The 22,371-nt window shown below is 46.1% G+C and overlaps 1 protein-coding gene across 3 annotated transcripts in view; it reads left to right on the forward strand.

The window, feature by feature from the left end:
• RAB3GAP2 (RAB3 GTPase activating non-catalytic protein subunit 2) overlaps window positions 1–22,371 on the forward strand; it is a 695,385-nt gene that overhangs the window by 645,274 nt on the left and 27,740 nt on the right. For all 3 annotated transcript variants that reach the window (XM_069233869.1, XM_069233867.1, XM_069233868.1), the window contains 3 exons: window positions 13,409–13,627; window positions 15,205–15,294; window positions 16,038–16,259. In XM_069233869.1, coding sequence (XP_069089970.1) covers window positions 13,409–13,627; window positions 15,205–15,294; window positions 16,038–16,259 — 531 coding nt within the window. The remainder of the gene's footprint in view (window positions 1–13,408; window positions 13,628–15,204; window positions 15,295–16,037; window positions 16,260–22,371) is intronic.

The following is a 22,371-nucleotide window of genomic DNA, read 5'->3' on the forward strand; positions in this document are numbered from 1 at the left end:
CAAAGCACGACAGTACACACACACTTCAGCGGCTCACCACTCCCAGGCAAGGATTGACCTTGTGCTCATGCCCGCCCTGGACGTCCCTAGAGTCACTGGCGCTGAGATATTACCTCGAGGCGTCTCGGACCACTCCCCAGTACGAATGCGGGTAGGAGACACAGCCCTAAATCAACGTCCTATGTGGCGCATGAATGCATGGTACCTACAAAATAATGATTTCACTCTTGACATAAGGGACCACCTTACCCAGTACTTTGATCAAAACCTGGGAACCGTACATCCCCGGGCACACTTTGGGCGGCATGTAAAGCCACGCTTAGAGGCTATGCCAAGTACCGTGTGTGCGCCCGTGAACGGGCGCGAGACTCACAGGTGACAACCCTCAAAGCCAAAGCCCTAGCCCTGGAGCGGTCTGAGACTACCGCGACATCAGCATCGGCGTTGAGGCGTCTAACAGTGATTAGAGAGGAAATAAGACAGTTAGAGGGTCATTCTGACCCTGGCGGCCACCACCGACCACGGGAGCACCGCCAACAGGCTGGCGGTGCTCCAATGAGCATTCTGATCGCGGCGGTTCAGCCGCGGTCAGAAGCGGAAAGTCAGCGGTCTCCCGCTGACTTTCCGCTGCTCTTTGGAATCCTCCATGGCTGCGGAGCGCGCTCCGCAGCCATGAGGATTCTGACCCCCCCTACCGCCATCCAGTTCATGGCGGGAAAGCCGCCATGAACAGGATGGCGGTAGGGGGGGTCGCGGGGCCCCTGGGGGCCCCTGCCGTGCCCATGCCAATGGCATGGGCACGGCAGGGGCCCCCGTAAGAGGGCCCCGAAAAGTATTTCAGTGTCTGCCTTGCAGACACTGAAATACGCGACTGGTGCCACTGCACCCGTCGCACCTTCCCACTCCGCCGGCTCGATTACGAGCCGGCATCCTCGTGGGAAGGTCGTTTTCCCCTGGGCTGGCGGGCGGTTTTACTGGAACCGCCCGCCAGCCCAGGGGAAAACTCGTAATACCCGCCGCGGTCTTTTGACCGCGGCGCGGTAATTTGGAGGGCGGGATCCTGGCGGGCGGCCTCCGCCGCCCGCCAGGGTCATTATGAGGCCCTTAGTGTTTGAGGCTGCAAAGCACACATGGAGGGCATCGGCGGCGCGCGTGTATGGATGGGGTGACAAAAATGGCAAACTCCTGCATTGGTTGGCCTCGCAGCCGCTAGCCGACAGAGTTATCCCAGAGATCGCGGACGAGACAGGCTCAATCGCAAAGACCCCCAGAGAAATCACTATGAGCTCTGCATCATACTTCACTCAGCTATACGCTGTGCGCACCCGCCCACAAATCGAGAGGGAATCCCCCCTTCTTGATGACATAATCCTCCCTAAAATCCCGCAGGCAACCAGGGAGATCCTGGAGGAAGCCATAACCCTGGCCGAAATAACAACGGCCATGTACGGTCTAGCGTCAGGCAAAACACCCGGACCGGATGGCTTCCCATCCGAGCTCTACAACAGATGCGGGGACATTCTAAGCCCTCGTCTGCTCAACCTGTTTGACGAAGCAGTGAAAATAGGCCGCTTCCCCACCGGAATAGACCAAACCATAATAGTGGTGATTCCGAAGACCCGTCCACCTTCGCGTGACCGTTCAGCCTACAGACCCATCTCCCTGTTGAATGCTGAGATTAAAGTGCTCTCAACATTACTTGCTGCCAGACTGAATGTAGTGCTTCCCTCGCTGGTACACCCAGACCAGTGTGGCTTCATGCCCTCACGTAGCACCAGACACTGCATTAGGAGATTGCATAATGCTCTGGCTCGCCGCGATACCTTGACCAGGTCCCCTCTTGCCCTCCTTCTAATAGACTTTGAGAAAGCCTTTGACACTGTGGATTGGTCGTACTTAGAACAAGTTCTAAAGAAGTACGGATTTGGACCCAAATTCCGAAGCCTAGTAAAACTGCTTTACTCCAATCCGACGGCTCGCATTCAGGTAAACGGGGTGACATCCAATCCATTCCCCATCCGTCGCGGGACCCGCCAGGGATGCCCGCTATCGCCGCTACTTTTTGCCCTGGCAATTGAACCATTGGCAAAGCTGCTGAGAGAAGACCCACTAGTAACAAGCTGGGCATGGCCAGTGGGACCGGAGGACCGAGTAGCATTGTATGCTGACGACCTCCTCCTTTATCTCTCTAACCCGGCAATGAGTGGCCCGCGAGTCCTAGACCTCCTGGAGCTCTTCTCACAAGCCTCGGGACTTACCCTGAACTCTAGCAAATCCTTACTGATCCCACTCCACCCCTCAAGAGACTGTGTAAGTTGGCAGAAAAACATCCCAATCTGTCGCAATAGTTTCATATACTTGGGGGTTTACATAACTCTGCTCCCTGAGCTGGCTTGGGAACTAAATATTACACCGCTCCTTAAAAACTCCAGAAAAGACCTTCAGCGCTGGCGGAATCTACCACTCAACACACTGGGGAGAATAGCACTATACAAAATGATGGTGCTCCCCAGATTCCTATACCAACTGCAAAACTTCCCACACCTAATCCCTTGGAAATGGTTCAACGAAGTCGAGACTATGACACGCCAATTCCTGTGGCACAGTTCCCGCTCCAAACTAGCCCTTGCCACATGTCAAAGAAACATCTACGAGGGGGGTCTGGGAATGTCCAACATCCACTTTTACTACCTAGCCATGCACCTACTGGTGATTAACGACTGGCTATCGGGGGATGGTCCCACCCTGCGTACTGATTGGAACTTCAGGAGATGGGCTACAAACGGGGTTTTCAACGCCCTGTATGGTGGCGTGATCCCGCAATCTATCCCAGAGGTGACCAGATTGGCTTTTACAGGATGGCGAACAGCACAGAGGGCCACGGGTTGGTGGGCTTGTCTAACTCTTCAGACACCTCTCTGGCAGCAGAAATGGCTAAAAGAAATCTCCACACTAGAGGGCTTTCGAAAGTGGGACAACATTGGGATAACTACACTTGGTGACATCTGGGGCGACTCACACATTCAGCCCTTTGAGGAGCTTCAGAAAACATACTCCCTAAACAACACCCAGTTCCACAAATATCTACAGCTCAGACATGCTCTACTGGTACACGTACGACCAGGGGACAACATCCCAGAGTATAGCCCGCTGGAAGCAAAAGTTATGATGGGGCATCTAAACAAAGGGGGCACCTCCCAAATATATCGTTCCATCCTTGCTAACACATCTCCTCCCCTCGAGGAACTTTGCCGGAAATGGGAGGGCTGGGTGGTCCCCATGGAAGACTTAGACTGGAGAGAGGCACTAATGGCCCCCCCAAACATTGGCCATATCCACACGATTTCAATTGCTACAGACCCTCTACTTAAACGCTGCCTACCTTACCACTAAAAGACTCCACCGGGTGAATCTTCGACCCACGGACGAATGCCCCCGGTGCTCTCAACCGGGAGCAGACTTCTTCCACATGGTCTGGGCCTGCCCAAATATAGAGGCATACTGGAGGTCAGTTTTAGGGGAGATCTCCGAAGTATTGCAGTCAACGGTGGAAATATCCCCGACTCCACTATTACTGGGGGCAATGGGCGAGATAGGGCTAAACAGGTCGAAGCGTACATTCCTGGGAGTAGCCTGCCTTGTAGCAAAAAGAGACATCATGTCGGAATGGAAGGCCGCAAAAGCACTGACCCTTAGCAAATGGAGGCGAGGAGTGGATTGGTGTGCAGGATGTGAAAAAATGGTGTACGAGAGGTTGCCCTGAAAAATATAACAGAGTGTGGGGGAGTTGGGTGGGTCTACTGGCTGATTGCTTAACCTAAGATAGCAGAAATCACCACGCATTCCCCCCCAAAGCATAAATCACCTGGGATTTGTGGGGCGCCGGGGGCGGCAATCCTTGCTCTGTGTGTGGGAAGAGCCGAACCTAAGCCAGACGAGGTGGAGCGCAGACCGATCTCCTTCAGGCGTGGCTTCAACAGGGGTCATCAATCTAATCTATTCTAGTATTACAATGAAGGGACCAAAACTCTATAAACCCTAACAACCTAAATCTCACTCCAGACTTTATGTAAGCTGTGGACCTAGTAAGACCCCAGGACCCACAGGACGAGCGGGACGGAAGGGGCAGATGGTACATTGTGAGGAGGGTGCTATGGTATTGGTATATGTATTTTTATTTATTGCTTTGATGTATTTTTGTTTTGTTTTTCCTTTTTGTTCTTCTCTAAAATAAAAAAAATCTTTATAAAAAAAAAAAAAATCTGAAAATACATCTTCTAATAATCCAAAATGCCAAGAATCTGTTAAAAGGCAATAGCAGTTTTATGTTCATGCATTGTTAACTTTGGTACAGCGTGTCTTCCCTCCCTTCTCAATCCTTACAAATAGCCTCATTCTAACCATGTCTACAGTGATATGATGAGGATGTTGGTGACATCAACCTAGTGAAAGTCAGTCAAGAGAACTTTATTTCAGCCTCAAGGGCTGTAAAATCACATAGCAGCAATAAATAAATACACAAAGTTATATAAAATATGTACAGTACATATAACTAAATAAAAATAATAAAACTAAGTGCACTCCCAGGGTGAATTGATACATTCTTACTAAAACCACTATACAGAGAAACATTTTCCTCTAACAATCCAACTAGCCCCAATGAACTTGGCAACAGCAATCACTAATGTTGAGCGAGTGTCTGATCTGAAATTTGAAGGGCTATGTCGGATCTGCGGACTCCCAGCAGTCTAACCGTTTCCTTACGAGAGGCAGCGTATGCAGGGTTGACAAATAAAACATGAGGGAGGTTTTCAATAGGTGCTTTGCAACTGGGCAGATGGTTGTTTCTTCATATGACCAGCGACTGGTAAGTGATCTTAGTGCCAAGGTGCCTGTGCGGAACTGGAAATACAATTTCCTTTCTCTAGGCACCGTGATTATGTCCCAGAAGGCCTTGTATTTGCACGTCTCTTTTAGGTTGGCAAATTCACATGATAGTGTGGAGTGAAGTTGTAGGAAGTTGGCTCTGTATATACTATCTCAAAGTGAGGGATAGTGTGCACAGAGTCCAAAGGTTCCCCTTAGAGGTTGATTGTGGCAAAATTAGATAATACTAATGCTCTATTTTGTGGTAGTGTGGTCGAGCAGTAGGCTTATCAGAGAGTAGTGTTAAGCATTTGTTTTACACACAGGTAATAAATGAGGAACACACACTGAAAGACTTAAAACCAGGCCAATAGTTTTTATATAGAAAAATATATTTTCTTAATTTATTTTAGAACCACAAGATTCAAGATTTGATTAAATACATAAAATGCAAGGTACTCCACATAGGTAAGTAAGGAACTTTGAATTAGAGCAATAACATACACAGTTTTAGTTAAAATGGCAATAAGCTATTTCAAAAGTGGACACAGTGCAAAAATCAACAGTTCCTGGGGGAGGTAAGTTTGATGAAGTTTCTCAGGTAAGTAAAGCACTTAAACAGTCAGTCTCCTGGGCATAGGCAGCCCACCATTGGGGGTTCAAGACAACCCCAAAGCCACCGCACCAGCAACACAGGGTCAAGTGCAGAGGTCAAAGGAGGGCCCAAAACACATAGGCGCCTATGAAAAACAGGGATGCTCCGGTCCTAGTCTGCTTACAGGTAAGTACCTGCGTCCTCCGGGAGCAGACTAGGGGGGTTTTGTAGAGCACTGGGGGGGGGGGGGAACACAAGCCCACAAAACACACCCTCAGCGGCACAGGCGAGGCCGGGTGCAGTAGGCAAAGTAGGCGTCGGGTTTGCTATAGAAAGCAATGGAGTCAGTTGTCATCTCCGTCGTCTCTGCGGGGCTTTCAGGTCAGCAGTCCTCCTTGTTGTAGGTTGCAGGAATCTGATTACCTGGGTTCAGGGTCACCCCTAAATACTGAATGTAGGGGTGTGTTTAGGTGTGTGGGGGAGTAGCCAATGGCTACTGTCCTGGAGGGTGGCTACACCCTCTTTTTGCCTCCTCCTTGGGGGGGGAGGGGGCACATCCCTATTCCTATTGTGGTAATCCTCCAAAACCAAGATGGAGGATTTCGAAGGCAGGGGTCGCCTCAGCTCAGGGCACCTTAGGGGCTGTCCTGACTGGTGGGTGACTCATCCTTGTTTTTCTCATTATCTCCTCCAGACTTGCTGCCAAAAGTGGGGGCTGTGTCCGGGGGGGGGCGGGCATCTCCACTAACTGGAGTGCCCTGGGGCATTGTAACACGAAGCCTGAGCCTTTGAGGCTTATTGCTAGGTGTTACAGTTCCTGCAAGGGGGAGGTGTGAAGCACCTCCACCCAGTGCAGGCTTTGTTTCTGGCTCCAGAGAGCGCAAAGGCTCTCACCCCATGGGGTCAGAAACTCATCTCAGTGGCAGGCTGGCACAGACCAGTCAGTCCTGCACTGAAGGATTGGGTAAAATACAGGGGGGGGGGGGGGGTCTCTAAGATGGATTTTAATAAATGCAGCACTGGCATCAGTGTGGGTTTATTATTCTGAGAAGTTTGATACCAAACTTCCTAGTATTCAGTGTAGCCATTATGGAACTGTGGAGTTTGTTTTTGACAAACTCCCAGACCATATACTTAACTAATATGGCCACACTGCACTTACAGTGTCTAAGAATGGACTTTACTGTAGGGGCTTAGTACTCATGCAGCTATGCCCTCATCTGTGGTATAGTGCACCCTGCGTTAGGGCTGTAAGGCCTGCTAGAGGGGTGAGTTACCCATGCCACAGGCAGTGTTTTGTGGGCATGGCACCCTGAGGGGGATGCCATGTTGACCTTGCCTTTTTCTCCCCACCAACACACACAATCTGCAATGGCAGTGTGCATGTGTTAGGTGAGGGGTCCCTTAGGGTGGCACAACACATGCTGCAGCCCTTAGGGACCTTCCCTGGTCACAGGTCCCTTGGTACCACTGGTACCTTTTACAAAGGACTGTGCCAGGGGTGTGCCAATTGTGGAAACAATGGTATATTTTTAGGGAAAGAACACTGGTGCTGGGGGCTGGTTAGCAGGGTCCCAACACACTTCTGAATCAACTCAGCATCAATATCAGGCAAAAAGTGGGGGGTAACTGCAACAGGGAGCCATTTTCCTAAAGAAGTGCAGCCCCAATTTTTGATGGAAAGGAGGTTGTAGTTGGAGTGTCCCAGAGTTCTCTAAGCCCAAGCGAATAAAGTAACCCCTTGATGTGTCTGAGCCAGGGGATACTATGAGAACGGTCAGTTTCTAAAATGACCTGCAGGGCTACAGTAAAAGAAGCAAGATCCTAGGTGGTCCAAAGACACCGCCAGTACAAGAGGAGACGTAGGTGGGCCTTGTGGCCAATACGTTTCATGCCTACGTCTATAAAAAGGGGGAACAGTGGAGTACATGGTGGGAGGGATACGATATTTCTTAGGGAATTATTTTCAGAGATCGTTATTTCTTGGGCTTTGGCATAGCCCCATAGTTCAGCCCCGTAAAGAGCCGAGCTACCAGCCTTGGCTTCATATATCTGGAGTGCAGGGCATATTGGTTTGGTGTGTGAGAGATTAATATACTTTATTAAAACTCCTGTTGTTTGGTTTAGGTTTAGTGCCTGCTTTGCAATATGTGATTTTCAAGAAATTTTTTATGTTAACATTAGGCCCAGGTAACTAAATGTACCCACCTTTCCAAGTGTGGTACCCTCGAGGATAAACTTCCCTCTGAAGGATCTGTGGGGATTGAGCTTCATTAATTTGATTTTGGAAGCACTGATTTCAAGTCCCCACCTGGAACAAAATTCCTCAAAGCACCTGAGGAGTTTCCGTAATCCTCTTGGGGTCTTGGATATCAGGAGTGTATTATCTGCAAAGAAAAAGACCGGACTTTTTATGTGCTTAACGAAGGTGCATCATCCTCCACTGTAAGTAAGGATAGGACATTATCATTAATGTACAAGGAGAACAAGGTGGGGGCAAGGACACACCCTTGCCGTACGCCCCTTGACACCTGGATTCTGTCAGTTAGCCGCCCCTTGTCATCCCACCTGACACGTGTATAATTACCCTCATGAAGCCGAATTAATAATGCAGGAATGTGCTCAGGGATTCCCATTAGGGAAAGAACTTCCCACAGCTTGTTACAGGATACTAGATCGAATGCAGATTTCAGATCTACAGAAGCAACATACAGATTCCCTTTGTCAATAAAAACTGTCTTCCAGTATAAAAGCAAAACTCTGAAGGCTTGCTCAATGGTGGATATTTTGTTACGAAAACCTGCCTGAAGAAGACTAAGAATGTTGTGTTCAGCCTTCCAGTCTTGAATCTTGCCCAAAAGGCAGTGACAGAACACTTTCTGCACACAGTGTATTAAGCTAATTGGCCTATAATTACAGGGGAGGGCTCTGTTAACCTTTTTATAAATCGGGACTACAATGGCACCCTTCCAGGATTCGGGGATTGGCGCCCCAGATGCTATTGCATTCAATATGATGGTGATATATCTTGATCAGATTTCAGTGTCTGTTAAGAATAGGTCTGCTGGAACACCATCCGAGCCAGGTGCCCAAACACGCTTTAGAGTACCTAAAGAATATGCTATATCCGCATTGGAGGACAGCTGCGACACTGGAGCGGTGGGTGTTAGAATGATATTTTAGCAAAGGTCCTTATGTTCAGAGGTTATACTATCATGGCCATAGGAGTACAACCCACTAAAATGCTATTTCCTGGGCCGCGCGCTGCCAAGGACCAGAACTCAATACAGTTCCTCTCCCGTGCAGCGTCATTAAATGCAGCCCACCACTTGTCATCTTGTTCACACTTGGCTTTGCAAACCGCTGATTTGTAAGACTTTCTAGCTGAGCGAATGGTGTTTACATCCTTATATTTGATAGCTTGGATTAAATGTGTGTTTGAGGACCGACACTCTCTATTAAACCAGTGATGCCTACCTTTAAGCCTCTTTCCACCAAGAACTAAATCTACTGAGAGGTGGGCTGCAATGCCCTCAAAGCATGAGATGCGAGTTAAGCTTATTTTCTCATTGGGGATTGCGGGACCGGCCTCTAAACCCATCAAAGTGGTCTTCAAGGTGTTGTTAGCAGCATTGATGAGCATTGGTCAAGCCAAAACCTTATTCATTTTAGGTGACGTTTGTCACTAACCAGGCTAATTCCCTTTGGTACTGTTACTGGCGTGTTAATCATGGACAGGTGGTTACACAAAGCAGACATATGGACTGAAAGAGGGTTATGGTCGCTTTCAGATCTCTCAATAACCATCATGTCGATGACTAGGGGCCATAATCTTATGTTGTCTAGACAATAATCAATTCTACTAGTGTGGTTTACTTTATGTGTGTGGCAACCCTTTGCGTCAGATTTAGTCCTGCTGTTAAGTGCCCTGAGTCCAAATTCCATGGTCAATGATTTTTCTTGGACAGCAACCTGCATTCACCTTTTGATAGGCGGGCTATCCAATGCAGGGATAGACCATGCCCAATCCTCCTCGTCGGTAAACCCAAGGTAATCCCAGTCAAGAGGCTCAAATGTGACATTGAAGTCACCTGCCACAATGATTTTGTGATGCCAGGGACAATTTTGTAGACATGTCTCCAGAACACAGAGGGCTTTGGAGACCTGACCCCCGCTGACCCCTCTAGTGTAGATGTTAAAAATGATCACAACTGTGTCTGTCCCGAATGATAGGCAAAGACCTAATAGGTCAGGGGAATCAATGGATAGCTGTGATATGTGACAGTTTAGTGATGTTCTAGCCCAAATGGTTAAGCCCCCGGAAGGCCTACCACTGGTACTAGGCAAAGCGTGGATATGAAAATGTAAGTAGCCAGTCTGAAAAAGTAGATCAGTTGACCATGTCTCCTGAAGAAGACATATGTCATGTTCCTCAATAAAGGAGGTAAAGCATGGGAGGGGGGAGGACAGATCTCAGACCTGCCACATTCCATGAGACAAGTCGTACCCCAGTGATTAGAGAAATCTCCCTGTCCACTGATGTGATATTTGAAGGGTTAGCTACCAGACGTTGGTTTGGCAGGAGAAGTTGGTTGAGGGGATGGGGGTCGTTATCACTATTGCCCGGCGAGTCCTGAGTTAACTGGTGGAATCCATCTAGGGGAGCTAGCCTGACCATAAGTGTAGTGTTCTCACGCTTAGCTGTCTGTTCCTGGATTGGCAAGTGATGTTCATGGGGAAGGGAAAGTACGATGATATCATGGTTGTGCAATGGGTCCTGGGCGGTCTGATGGAATCTGTTAGGAAGAGGAGCGTGGGTGCTTGTGGTATCAATGTTGGGAACTACAGCCAGACCAGGGACAGTTGTTTTATGAGTCGGAGGGTAGTTCAACATGTGTTTTGGATGGTATTTCAAATCAATCATTCTCACTGAGAGTACATAGGTTCCCTGCTGGACAATTGGTGGGGCGAACCCCATAGTGCACAGGCGGCCTAGGGTATTTGAACTGGATACAGGATTGCCCTGGAGCACTTGTCCCTGCATCTAGGGCCACCAGGTTATCCACCATGCTTCTGTTCCTGAATGTCAACAGTAAAATAGCAAAGTGTCTGTCTTGGTCAGGCCTTCTGACTGCATCAATTATATCCTCACGTATTACAGAGTAGCAGCCTCTCACTTGGTGAATCCAATGAATTGCCTTATTTCTGACAGAATCTCCTTCTTCCCTTTGTGCCAGTGGGTGTAGTTTGTGAACGTTGACCATTAGAACAGTGTTATTAAAGTGGGACCTGTCATCGCTAAGCTAAATTCACATGTACGTTTACTGAGCCACCCACCCACCCTGATGCCTGGGTCGGGGTTATCATGTGGGTCTGAAATATTGATTAGAGGGCTAAAGCGGTTGGTACCATGAAGAGTGTCACTAAGTTCTAGTGATGGCTCATTCACTGGTAATACGAGAGCATGGGTGATGACCTTCCTACACTCCCCCTGCCCTATAGTGGCTGTGATCTGTGGACCACGTCTTACAAATATGACAGCAATTTTATTGTGACCCGCCCCCTTCCTGACTGGGGAGCACTCGCCCCCTGTTTCGTTGGAGCCACTATCCGGGGAAGAGGTTAAAATGTCTTTGCATTCACCCAGAAGATTGTCAGTTCTGTCTATAACACAGTTATTATCTGCATGCTTAAGCCTTTTCCGCTGGTTTTTAACACGCCCCTACCCCACTTTCTGTTGCTTTCCTTTTACCCATCAAAGCACTGTGATTAGTGGTTAAAAGTTAGTTCAATTATATAACCTGTAGTAGGAGGATACAATAATTAAAAGGAGAGAATCAACGAGGCCTACTTGTAGAAAGATGTCAGGGGGGTGGCCCAGCCCAGCCTCCCCCAGGCTCCGAACAGCATGGATGGCCCACCCTTGTCCGGGCACGGCCTGCGCTGCGAAGTGCCCCCATGCACTTTATAGCGCTTGTTGGTCTAGTCGAGTGGATGCAGGTGCTGGTGAAAAAGGCCGCCTCCTGGGGCCACAAAGCAGTCTGGTATATGTAGTCCCACTCTGAAGTTCAGCCCATCATATAATATCTCCTTTATTGAGTACAGCCTGGCCTTCAACACTGTTAAATTAAATTTATTGTGGCAAAAGCTGGACGTGATGGGCAACAGCGCACTGCTTTGAAACATGGTCATTAATCTATACAGTGCTACCACAACAGAAGTCAGGGTGTGGTTAAGTGAAGTCAGGGTGTGGTTAAGTGAAGTCAGGGTGTGGTTAAGTGAAGTCAGGGTGTGGTTAAGTGAAGTCAGGGTGTGGTTAAGTGAAGTCAGGGTGTGGTTAAGTGAAGTCAGGGTGTGGTTAAGTGAAGTCGGGATGGGGTGTGGTTAAGTGAAGTCGGGATGTGGTTAAGTGAACGATAAAGCCATGTCAGTATTTAGGCCTACCTAATGACAAAAAAAGATTAATGGGCCACTGACAAAGAGAAGGATCATAGAAGCTTACTTACTCTGCCCATAGAGGCATCAGAAGATTGGTAAGGATATCAAGCCATAATTCTTCCACACTTTTGCAGACACCGATGCCAGTGTATGACATACAGAACAGTGTAGAATGGTAACCTTAAGATATGAACTTAAAACAACAACTTAGAAGACCTGTGGGGGGCGGAGCAGAAGAAAATAGGGTGTTTGTAGATCCATGAAATCTATGTGCCAGTGGTGAACATGCCTCTTAACAAATAGTCATATGCAAAATAAATCGAGGAGAATTGCCAAATCCCGAAGAGAGAAAAAGCTAGAAGCTGCTTCGGAGAATCTAGAGTCAGTCCCATGGAACAATGTTGTCCATCAAAGGATTGACTTAACCACCTGCCATCTTTGCGCTCAATTGGAGAATGGAAAAAAAAAAATTGTCAGTAAGGAACTACATCCTGCTACTAAAAAATTTGGAGAACGCTTGTGAGTAAGTCCCGCCCTCGTTCACTGGGAGTCAATTCAACGAATCACTGCAGCACATCAATCTGATGTTTGCAAAATAATCATAACAGGAGCCTTAAACAAAATTTGATAGACTAGGAATCAGCAGGACAGCAAAAAGTATGCCATTTCTTCTGTGAGACAAAGAAAGCATAGAAAACAAAGTAAGTCTGGTAATATTGTACTCCCCCCTAGAGCACACTAGACCAGAAGTCGACCTAAAGCAGACACCTCTTTGGTGGCTCTAGTAGGCAGTCAAACAAACACAGCCACAGGGATTCTAGAGCTAGACTCTAGCCTGCAAACGTCATGGCCTTGTGAAAGCTGTGAGAGGCCCTGCTTGCTGACCTTAATGAGGTTAGTGCTTGTTAGTGATCTAGCAGAAGCCACTTTATATTTAAGATCTGCAGATGAAACAGTGTGGTGATCCTGACTACCTCTGAAACTCTGTAAGCTAACAGTCTCCCGCCCCACAGTCACTAGCTTCAACAAATGCAGGCCGATATCGGTACTCACATAACTCATATTTCTCATTGAAACCGTTCTACAATAATTCCACCCTCCTACACTTCTTTCTTACCACCTCCAGCAACCCCATTATTGGGACCTTACTCCTATTAATATTGACTCCAATTTTTAATTATGATTCTATATTTTTCTTCATGATGCTTGTGCATTTTTAATTTTCTGATTTTGTAAAAAAAAAAAAAAACATATTATTTATACACTGTTTACCCCATGAACAGCCACTGCGTGTCTTTATATTAAAAAAATAAAACGTGTTTGTACATATCTCTTATTGACTTTTTCAATGCACAGGAATATTCCAGGTAATGTTAATCTAGTTAACAAACATTATTTGTAGGTCTGTTATTCAAAATATTAGAAATCATTTAGATGTGCACCTATAATGTTTTCATATGTATTGTGTCCGTTAACAGTATGACTTCACATGGGACATTGTCTTTACAGGCTGATGTTGGCACTGATGAAATGCATGTACCATTGCTTGAAACGGAAGACTCCTGGATGACAGTGGAGGGTCCCACCTCCATTGTGGAGATAGCTCTGGAACAGAAACACATTCATTATCCATTGGTTGAGCACCAGTCTATACTATGTTCTATGCTGTATGCTATAATGAAGTTTTCTCTGAAGTCTGTGAAACCACTCACTCTCTTTGATAGTAAGGTAAATATTTCAACAGATTTGCCAGCGATGACAAATTGTGGTTTACAATTCGATATCTATAAGGAAATGCACAGTTTACATTTCACTTAACTTACTTTCCTTGCATATTTTTTAACACACTTCTTATTGTGTTTTAGAGTAACATTACACCTCTCACCTATCACTCTAGTACTCTTAACCTTTCTAAGTTCTATTTATAAATTGCCCAATGGATAGATTAACATTCGCCATTATTTTAAAGAGTGTCTTTACTATTACCTAGATTTAGAATGGTGATGTCATCCCAGCCATCTTGTGTGAAGGCCAGGATAATTGCGTTTGGGAATTATGGTTACATGGTTTACCCCCAAATGGTGAAATGTAGCGTTTCTTCAGATGAAGTGTTTTAAGGAAGATCTTGGGTTGTTTTTTGTTTTTTTGTCCACCTTAACTTCCCTTTAGCATATTGTCGGTCGGGGGTGTTACATGCTATACATTGGCTGCTAACTAAATAAACAATCCAGTGTACAAAGAATGCGCAGCAGGTGCAGTGCCCCAGAAACTGTAGCCGAAGAACCTTGTGAGCACGACCTTCAACCATGTACAACAGACCCTAGGTACAGGGCTTGGTCTTCAGCCAAACCCTCTTCCAAGTCATTGTGACAACAGAATCTGCTGTGCATGGCCTTCAGCCATGTACAGTAGCCTGGAGGTACAGGGCTTGGTTTTCAGCCAAACCCTGTGCCAACCCATTCTTGCCATAGAATCTGGTTAGCATGGCCTTTGACAGTGCCCATCAACAATTTGCTACATCCAGCTTCCAGATCACGTCTAGGGATTGAGCGTAATTGAGTCACCATAAAGGTAACTTTAGTCATTCCTCATACCCATATATCCGACCTTCCTTGCTTACTTTATTTGAGGAAGGTCGTTTTTTGCCATGCTCACCATTTTTTTATGTAAATGTTTGTCTTCTTAGCTGATGCTTTGTAAAATTTAAATGCAACCCCTTTAAATTATGCAGAGTATGATCATTGTATTTTATTTTCTAACTTCGTAACATCCTGCAAAAGTTTGCATGACTGGTGATTTTGTTTTTTTAGGATACAAATAGAATTTCTTTCTGCAACCTGCTGATAGTGAGAGCAACGCTTTTCTTCAAATTTGAGTGTAATATTTCTTGTTGCTCTCATTGAGGAGACTAGCCTGAGTCTCCTTCACCTGCCACTGAGGCTGTGCGGTAGTTGTCCAGCAAGTGTGATCTAAAAGACTTATTGAACCAGAGCGGAAAACTTAGTTAACCTAATGATATCTCAAAGTTTGTTTAATTTTAATATAACATAAAATTCCTTCTTATCTAATATGGACAGCTTCTCTGTCTATTAGCGTCATAAATGTATTTCTGTACATGGTTTCATGAAGAATGAATCAAAGTTTTTGGATAACAGAGAAACACAGTCTTTTGCAGATGTCATGCAGCAAAATTTTATTTTGTGAAACCAAAATGAATTTCCCATTAAAAGATGAACTCTAAGTAGATTTTAGCATAGAAGTGCCCTTGCACCAATTTTGTTATGAGAATATGGATTCTTTTTCAGGGTAAAACTGCATTTTTTAAAGATTTAACTTCAATCCAATTGCTTCCAAGTGGTGACATGGACCCACAGCTCATATGTGCACGACAACAGGTAAGTCCAGACTGCTTCCGTTTCTTACAACACAAAAATAGTAATTATTTTGACTCTTCATTAAGCATCTTTGATGAAAATCATATTCCTTGTGTCTAGTCTGTGTGATAGTGTTCCGATTGTTGACGAATGGAATACATAGCTGACAGGTTGTAAGTTAGACTACCAGGATTTTAAAGAACGGAAAGAGTCGAACTTTGAATTCAGGAAACAAAACAAAAAATAGTTACATGTGAAATTATTACTGGAAATAGGACATCAAGAGATTTCTGTTTAGAAAAAAAGAGCGATAAGACCATCATCATAATTGGGGCAGCCAGGATTTGAACGGGAAGAAATAACGTAAACGTGGAAAATAGGAACTAAGCCAAGTAAATGGCACCATGTGAAATGATTGTTGTAACTATGACTTCAGGCAATTTGACCAGTAACAGAAAAGAGCGTCTGAGAAAGCTCCTTCAATAAATTGCCAGGTCTTAGAAAGGTACACCACAGAATCCTTGTAGAGAAGACGAGTCTGTTGTTAGAAATATAAAGGAATGAAAGCAGATTGGGGGATGGGAAACCTGGTAAAAGATAAGTGGAAGAGTGCCTATTTAAAGACGAAAGCTTATATTGTCAACTAAATGTGCTGTAAACTCTGAAAACTGCAGTCACTAATCATTAGTTTTAGGAACATGAAAGGTTCACAAAGATGTGTGCAGCTTTTGTAATTAATTTCTTCTTTCATATTCTGCCCTAAGTTTTTAATGAAGGTGATGAGTGCAGCAGCCCAGGCACAGTATCACACACAAACTTCGAGCTCATCGTCAGAAGTGGCCTCTCAGTCGAGCCTGGGAAAGAAAGTGGATTGGCTGAATCTGTGCGTGGACCTGGCCCAGCAACTCCAAGTTAGCGAGGATGTTATCAGACGGCACTATGTATGTGAGCTGTACAGCTATGGGCTCGACCCTGTGGCAGAAGAGGTAATGATGACGACAAGCTTCCCCGTCTCTTTGTAGCACTTACATTGCTGGAATGCATGTGTTCTGTGTTGTTTGCGTGCAGTCATTTAAGAAAAAATAATCACTTTCCATGATTTAGGAATCCAGAGATATTCCTAATTATGTATCTTATTTTATTTTTTTATAAAAAAGGTTATAAGTCAATACACTATTTTGGATGATAACTGCGGATGTAGCCTGGTTTATTTCAATATAATGTCAATGATGAAACTTACTCTATTACCAATTGTATCTATTCAAAGCATGAAATAACCACCACTGTGCCATGTGATATGTATTCCACATTTATGAAGGTGGACATACTCTGATAATATTACATAACCAAGGAGATCATAGAAATCAGACATGGCGGCTGCCATCTGACTCTTGTACAGGCGTCTTCCCAAGTTCACAGATGTTATTATTGTGCCATTTAAAGATAGATGCACAATACAGGTTAATAAATTACTTAGATAAGTTTCAGAATTATTATCCTTTTTTGTTCACACTGTGGTTGTTCAAATTTGGTTCACAACTCAGTGCTCCTTCTCCCTGTTCAGTTATTTAGCTGCATGTAGATTGGGTATCCATAGTCTTCCTCTTGGCTAGTGCAAGGGGTATGTTATGGCTAATCAAACACTCAAAGGAATGTGGCCCAGAAATGTATGGGACTCATTTGGCCCACAGTGGCAATTCTTGTAAACTGTAGAATATTTCTGGTGGAAAGTAAATTTAAGTGCACCCTTTCGGCCCTGCTAGGTTGATGTTGACATGCCTTTTAACTGGTGGTCCCGAACATGGTTTTGCATAAGTGCCCAACAGGTTGTCCATGAATGCCTCACTAAATGGCATTTAAGGCTCAGTAGGAGCTTCTGAAGGCTGGAGTAGCCATAACATTAGCCTTGACCTCCATAGTCGGAAGTTAAAGGTCTGATACACCTTCTGCCCTCTCCATACCTAAGGCGAAGGAGGCGCAATCCTCAGCAGGACCAGGAAGAGGAACACAAGGCGAGTATCTAATGAAGTATCAAGACCATTGGCATTTTCGAGTTCTTCATACTAGTTTCCTCATCATACTGGGGGACATAACCATTCCCTTCATCAATCAGTCAGTGCCAGAAAGATTGTGCAAAGTGTGATAAGGGCAAAGTGTCAGAATTGCCTGTTCGCTGCACTGTGTTGGGAGCAGTCTTGCTCGAGGTCATGGTGGGTCCTACCCAGAGTTTGACAGCACAATTGGCTGCAAATCCCACTCCCGGGTCAGCACCGGCATCAATGTAGAGGAAACTGGTACAGATGGTGGCACCTGATTTGAAGTAGGCACTGGAGCTGGTGCTGACGTCAAGGGACACAGACAGCACCAAGGGCAAACCTGCTGGCAGAAACCCAACTTGAGGCCCCTTTGGATCCTTGGGGCTTGAAAATGCACCCGATGGAAACCAGTAAAGTGTCGACAATGTGCGCTTCACTGAAGTACTCTACTTGCTATAATCGCACTGCTGGACCCAAAAATTCAGGGTGCAACTGGGTCACCTCCGATGGAGATTGGGGGCAAAACTGGGTAGCATGTTGACACTGCTTGCACCCTACTGAAGTTTGAGTGTGGCAGGAAGGGGCTGATTCCTGCTTGGACTTTTTGTTCATTTTCTTCAATTTACCTCTGAGTTTGTCTGGGCACAGTCGTTTCAGGCCCTTGAGTACTGCTCAACCCTGTGCACCAGAAGCATACCTCAAGGGAGTCTATCACAGATATTTGTTTGCACAGCCCCTACAATGTTTAAAGTCTGTCATTTTGTTAGGAGATCTTTTCCATGTGCACTTCTAAAAAAGAGGAGTTTAGGAAAACAATACTCGTCAAAGGCAAGAGACTCCTATGCCGCTCCACTCTTCATTTCCAGAGTGGAACGGTGTTGGTGCGGAGCTGCACGACGAAGCTGACCGGCACACAGTAGTACTGTATTAATATTTCCAGATCTAGTCCGATGCCTGAGTAATATTCACTAGGTGAGGACTCTGCAGTTAAATGTATCCATCAGAAAGACAAGTTGGTGCAGAAGAGAGGACCTTATCCAGGAGGATAGTCCTCAGCATTACGGTCTGCTACACAGAGGCCAAGAAGCATCTCCCACAAGTGTTGAGGACCCCCTCCACCAGAGCCAAAGCTACTACCACTGCACTGTCACGCTGACTTCGTATGCTCACAAAGCATTATTGCATTGACATTCAGGAACAACATGAACGGCAAGGGTATGTGGCTCCAGTCATTTCAGGGACGAAGTGGAGTTGACGCAACCTACTAGTGTGCAGGAACTGTGCTCTATTTTTTTTGGGATACAGTCTGGTGTCTGGGTATTTTCTGAAGGTGAGGAATCTGCGGTTAGATAGAGTATCTACCAAAAAGAGCATTACCGAAGGTAAGGAACTTGTTCTTCTTGCTGAATTTTTTGCACCTCTTTGTCACATGCACTATTGGTGCCTTAGAGTGGATACTGTGTTTCCAATGTCATTTAAATCTTGTTTTGCCTTGCACAGTTCCTAAAATCATTTTTCACATTAAAGAGATCAGACAGAAATGATTGATAATGACACTCCGTAAATTATTTTGTTATTGGTGCATTCACATCCATTTGTTTCTCAGGCTATGGCCATGTTAACAGCAGCAATGGGGTCCCCCTCATTGCTCATATGATCTGGCTTGGTGTTGCTGAGCTGATAAGCATGTCCCGAACAGTGGCCTTTTTTGTAGGGTCGAGACTTCGAGTGCATGCGCTAGCGCATGCGTCTCACTTGCGACGCTGTGTACAGTTAAGGGCTTGGAGCCTTTACCATTTGTTAGCTTGTGTTGCACTCTGCTTTGCAGCCACATCATTTGTCACAGCAGGACTGGCATCATTTCCTTTCCTCTGTGTGGAGCAGGGACCAAGCACTCCAGTCCGCCTCACTCAAATCTGCCCTACTTTAATCCAAAACAATCTGCCCCACTTCATTCTAAAACAATCCTCCCCACTCCAATCTGCCCCACTCCAATCCAACCCACCACACTCGTTCCAATGCACCTCACTCAGTCCACCCCACCCTAATCCACCCTTCCTAATCCAGTCCACCCCACTGTAATCCATTTTACCCCACCCTTGTCTAATCCACCCCACACCACTTCAAACATATCCAGTCCTCCCCACCATATTTCAGTCCACTCCACTCTAGTCATCCCACCTACCCCAATCCACCCCACCCCATTCCAGTTAATTCCACCCACTCCAATCCAATCCACCCCACACCAATGCAATCCACCCCAATACATCCCACCCCTCTACAATCCTACCCACCGCATACCACTTCAGTCACCCCCCCCCACTCTGATCCAGTCCATCCACCAACTTCAGTCCATCCCACCTCAATGCTGTCCACCCCAATCCAATCCAACACACCCCACCCCAAACTAATCCACCACACCCCAGTGCTATCCACCCCACCCCATTTCAATGCACCCACATCTATCCAATTCACCCCACTCATTTCCACCCCACTCAGTCTAATCCATCACACTCTACTCCAGTCCACTGCACTCTATCCCAGTTCAGTCCCCCCACTCCAGTCAAATCCATGCACCCCACCCCACTCGAATCCATGCAGCATACCACCCCACTCCAGTTGAATCCATGCAGTCCACCCCACTCCAGTCACATTCATGCAGCCCACCCCACTCCAGTCATGCAGCCCACCCCAATCCAATCCACACCACACCAATCCAATCCACCCCACTCCAGTCCAATCCACCTCACTCCAAGCCAATGAATCCAATCCACTGCACTCCAGTCCAATGTAATCCATCCCACCCCAATACAATCCAGTCCACTTCACCCCAGCCCTATCACTCCAAACCACCCTCCCCATCCAATCTAGTTCACCCCACTGGAATCCACCCCCAATCAAATCCAATCCACTCATTTCAGTCCACCCCACTCCAATCGAATCCACCCACACCAATCCACCCCACTCAATCCATCCCACTGTATCCCAGTCCTATCTGCCCCAGTCTACTCCAATCCAATCGACTCCACTGCCTCAATCTACTCGAATCTCTACTCTCCCTACTCCTACTCTACAACACTCCAACAAATCCACTCCACGACACTCTACTCCTCAACTCCACTAACTTTTAGCCATGCTGAACAGCAGCCACACTGGTGTACAACATGACAAAACACATTGCCAAAGCCAATAGCTCTTGTATAGGCGAGACCTATTGGCTTTGCCAATGCTTGTTTATTCTTTGAAGAGGACATTTCGAACAAGCTGTTCCATTGGTGTCCTTCCTATTTTCAAGTCTGGGAGATATGGCTGGCTCTGAGAAGGGGGCTCTTTTGTGCCCGGGACTATTTGCTCTCCTTACTTTCTCCTGGGCACATTGAACATTATACATTTGCTTTGCAGTTGAACAATCCCCAAGCAATCCTAGAGGGGGCCCTCCCACCCCTATTTAAGAGGATCATTATTGTTGATGTTAAATACGCTGTGCAAGCTCAAGTTGCTACTTCTTGTTGTCACCTATGTTCCAGAGTACATTGGTTGAGTGTCTCTAATTGGCTTGTTAGCTGTATGCTCTTTTGTTCCGCTTTAAGGTCATCCAGTTCTCCTCACCCCTTCTGTTGCACCTCTGTCATGCCTAGGACTACGAGTGTTAGCCCCTAAGCTTTACAGCATGCTTGTTGACCAGTGATTTTTCACTGGGTTGAAAGCCAGAATGTCAGCCCTGAAGAACTTTCCATATCCACAGTGGTACTCTGCAGTAAATTTGCCTCCTTACTGGCGGCGGTGTATGAGGCCATAGCTGGGCTTCGCTAGGGGGTGAGGAGAAAAGGTTGCTGAGCTTTCCTCTTCCTGCACTTGGGATCGCTTCCCTGTTTTCACTAAGGGATGGTTTATGGGTTGTTTATATCGGGTCAGGCCCCCTCCCCAAAAGGCCTGCATTCTAGTGTTGGAAATCCTCCCTCATCATTGTTCAGGATGTCTGTGTGCCAACAAGTGCTGCAACACCATGCTTCAGTGGCAGAGGATTAATTGTGGTGTCAAACAGAAAGCCCATTCTCACATTGTGTCTCACCTGTGTATAGTTTGTATGGAGTCACCACTTTCCAGCGTTGGTCTACTCTTGGCTCTGCAGCTGGTCAGACCCGCTTTGATCAGCGTAATGGGACATGGGTCTCCTGGCTGCTGCCATGTTAATTAGGTCACAACTCACTGTTACAGGACGAAGAGCGTTTGTGCGAAACAATCTGTCACCATTAGGTTACCAACTGGCTTGGTCAAACTGTTGCCCATCTATTCGAAGCCTCTATCGCAGCAGGATATATTGTTTACTTCTGTACGCCGGCACTATGTGGAGGTGAGACATACACATCCTATCTGGCTGCCACGCCCCCACCTCTCAGATTAGAGTTTTAAATGTTTCCTAAAGGATAAATGTGGAAGAAATGAAGCCGATATTTAAATGGAAGTATGTTTTGATCTCAGACAGCAGATATTTTGAGAAGTCAACTTTAACCAACCACTAGGCATTCAAACGCCACAATCCACTGTCTGTTCCCCTCTTGGTGAAACCTGGTGTAGTTCTACCAGAGATTGATCAGAAATGTCCCCAAGAAGGATGCATGTGGTCAATACCGAAGACAGATCAGACTGAGTGGAGAGGAATAATGTAATATGTATAGGCTCCCTCGCCAGAGTGCCATGTGCACCACACATTGCACACTGCCGATGAGATTGCCCAGACTGAAATTTTTTATTTCTGTAGGGTCCTGCTGATTGAGTCCTCTGAGTATCTAGTTCTCTATCTTTCCCCTTCCCCCCAATTATGGTAATGAGGAGGTTCAGCAGAAAGTAAGTTGAGACTATCTAGGACATACCGTATCATAGAGGGATGGGCAAACTCATGAAGTTACAGGGAAAACCTTCCAACCTAGCAGTCAATGAAATATAGCATATCTGACTATCAGTTTATGGATCAAATCTGTTTATTGGCATTTAAACATGAAGAACAATACAGAGCACTGTAATGATCCCCCAACATTTCAATAATGACACACCCCATAGC

Source organism: Pleurodeles waltl, chromosome 5 (genome assembly GCF_031143425.1).
Source record: "Pleurodeles waltl isolate 20211129_DDA chromosome 5, aPleWal1.hap1.20221129, whole genome shotgun sequence".
NCBI lineage: Eukaryota > Metazoa > Chordata > Amphibia > Caudata > Salamandridae > Pleurodeles > Pleurodeles waltl.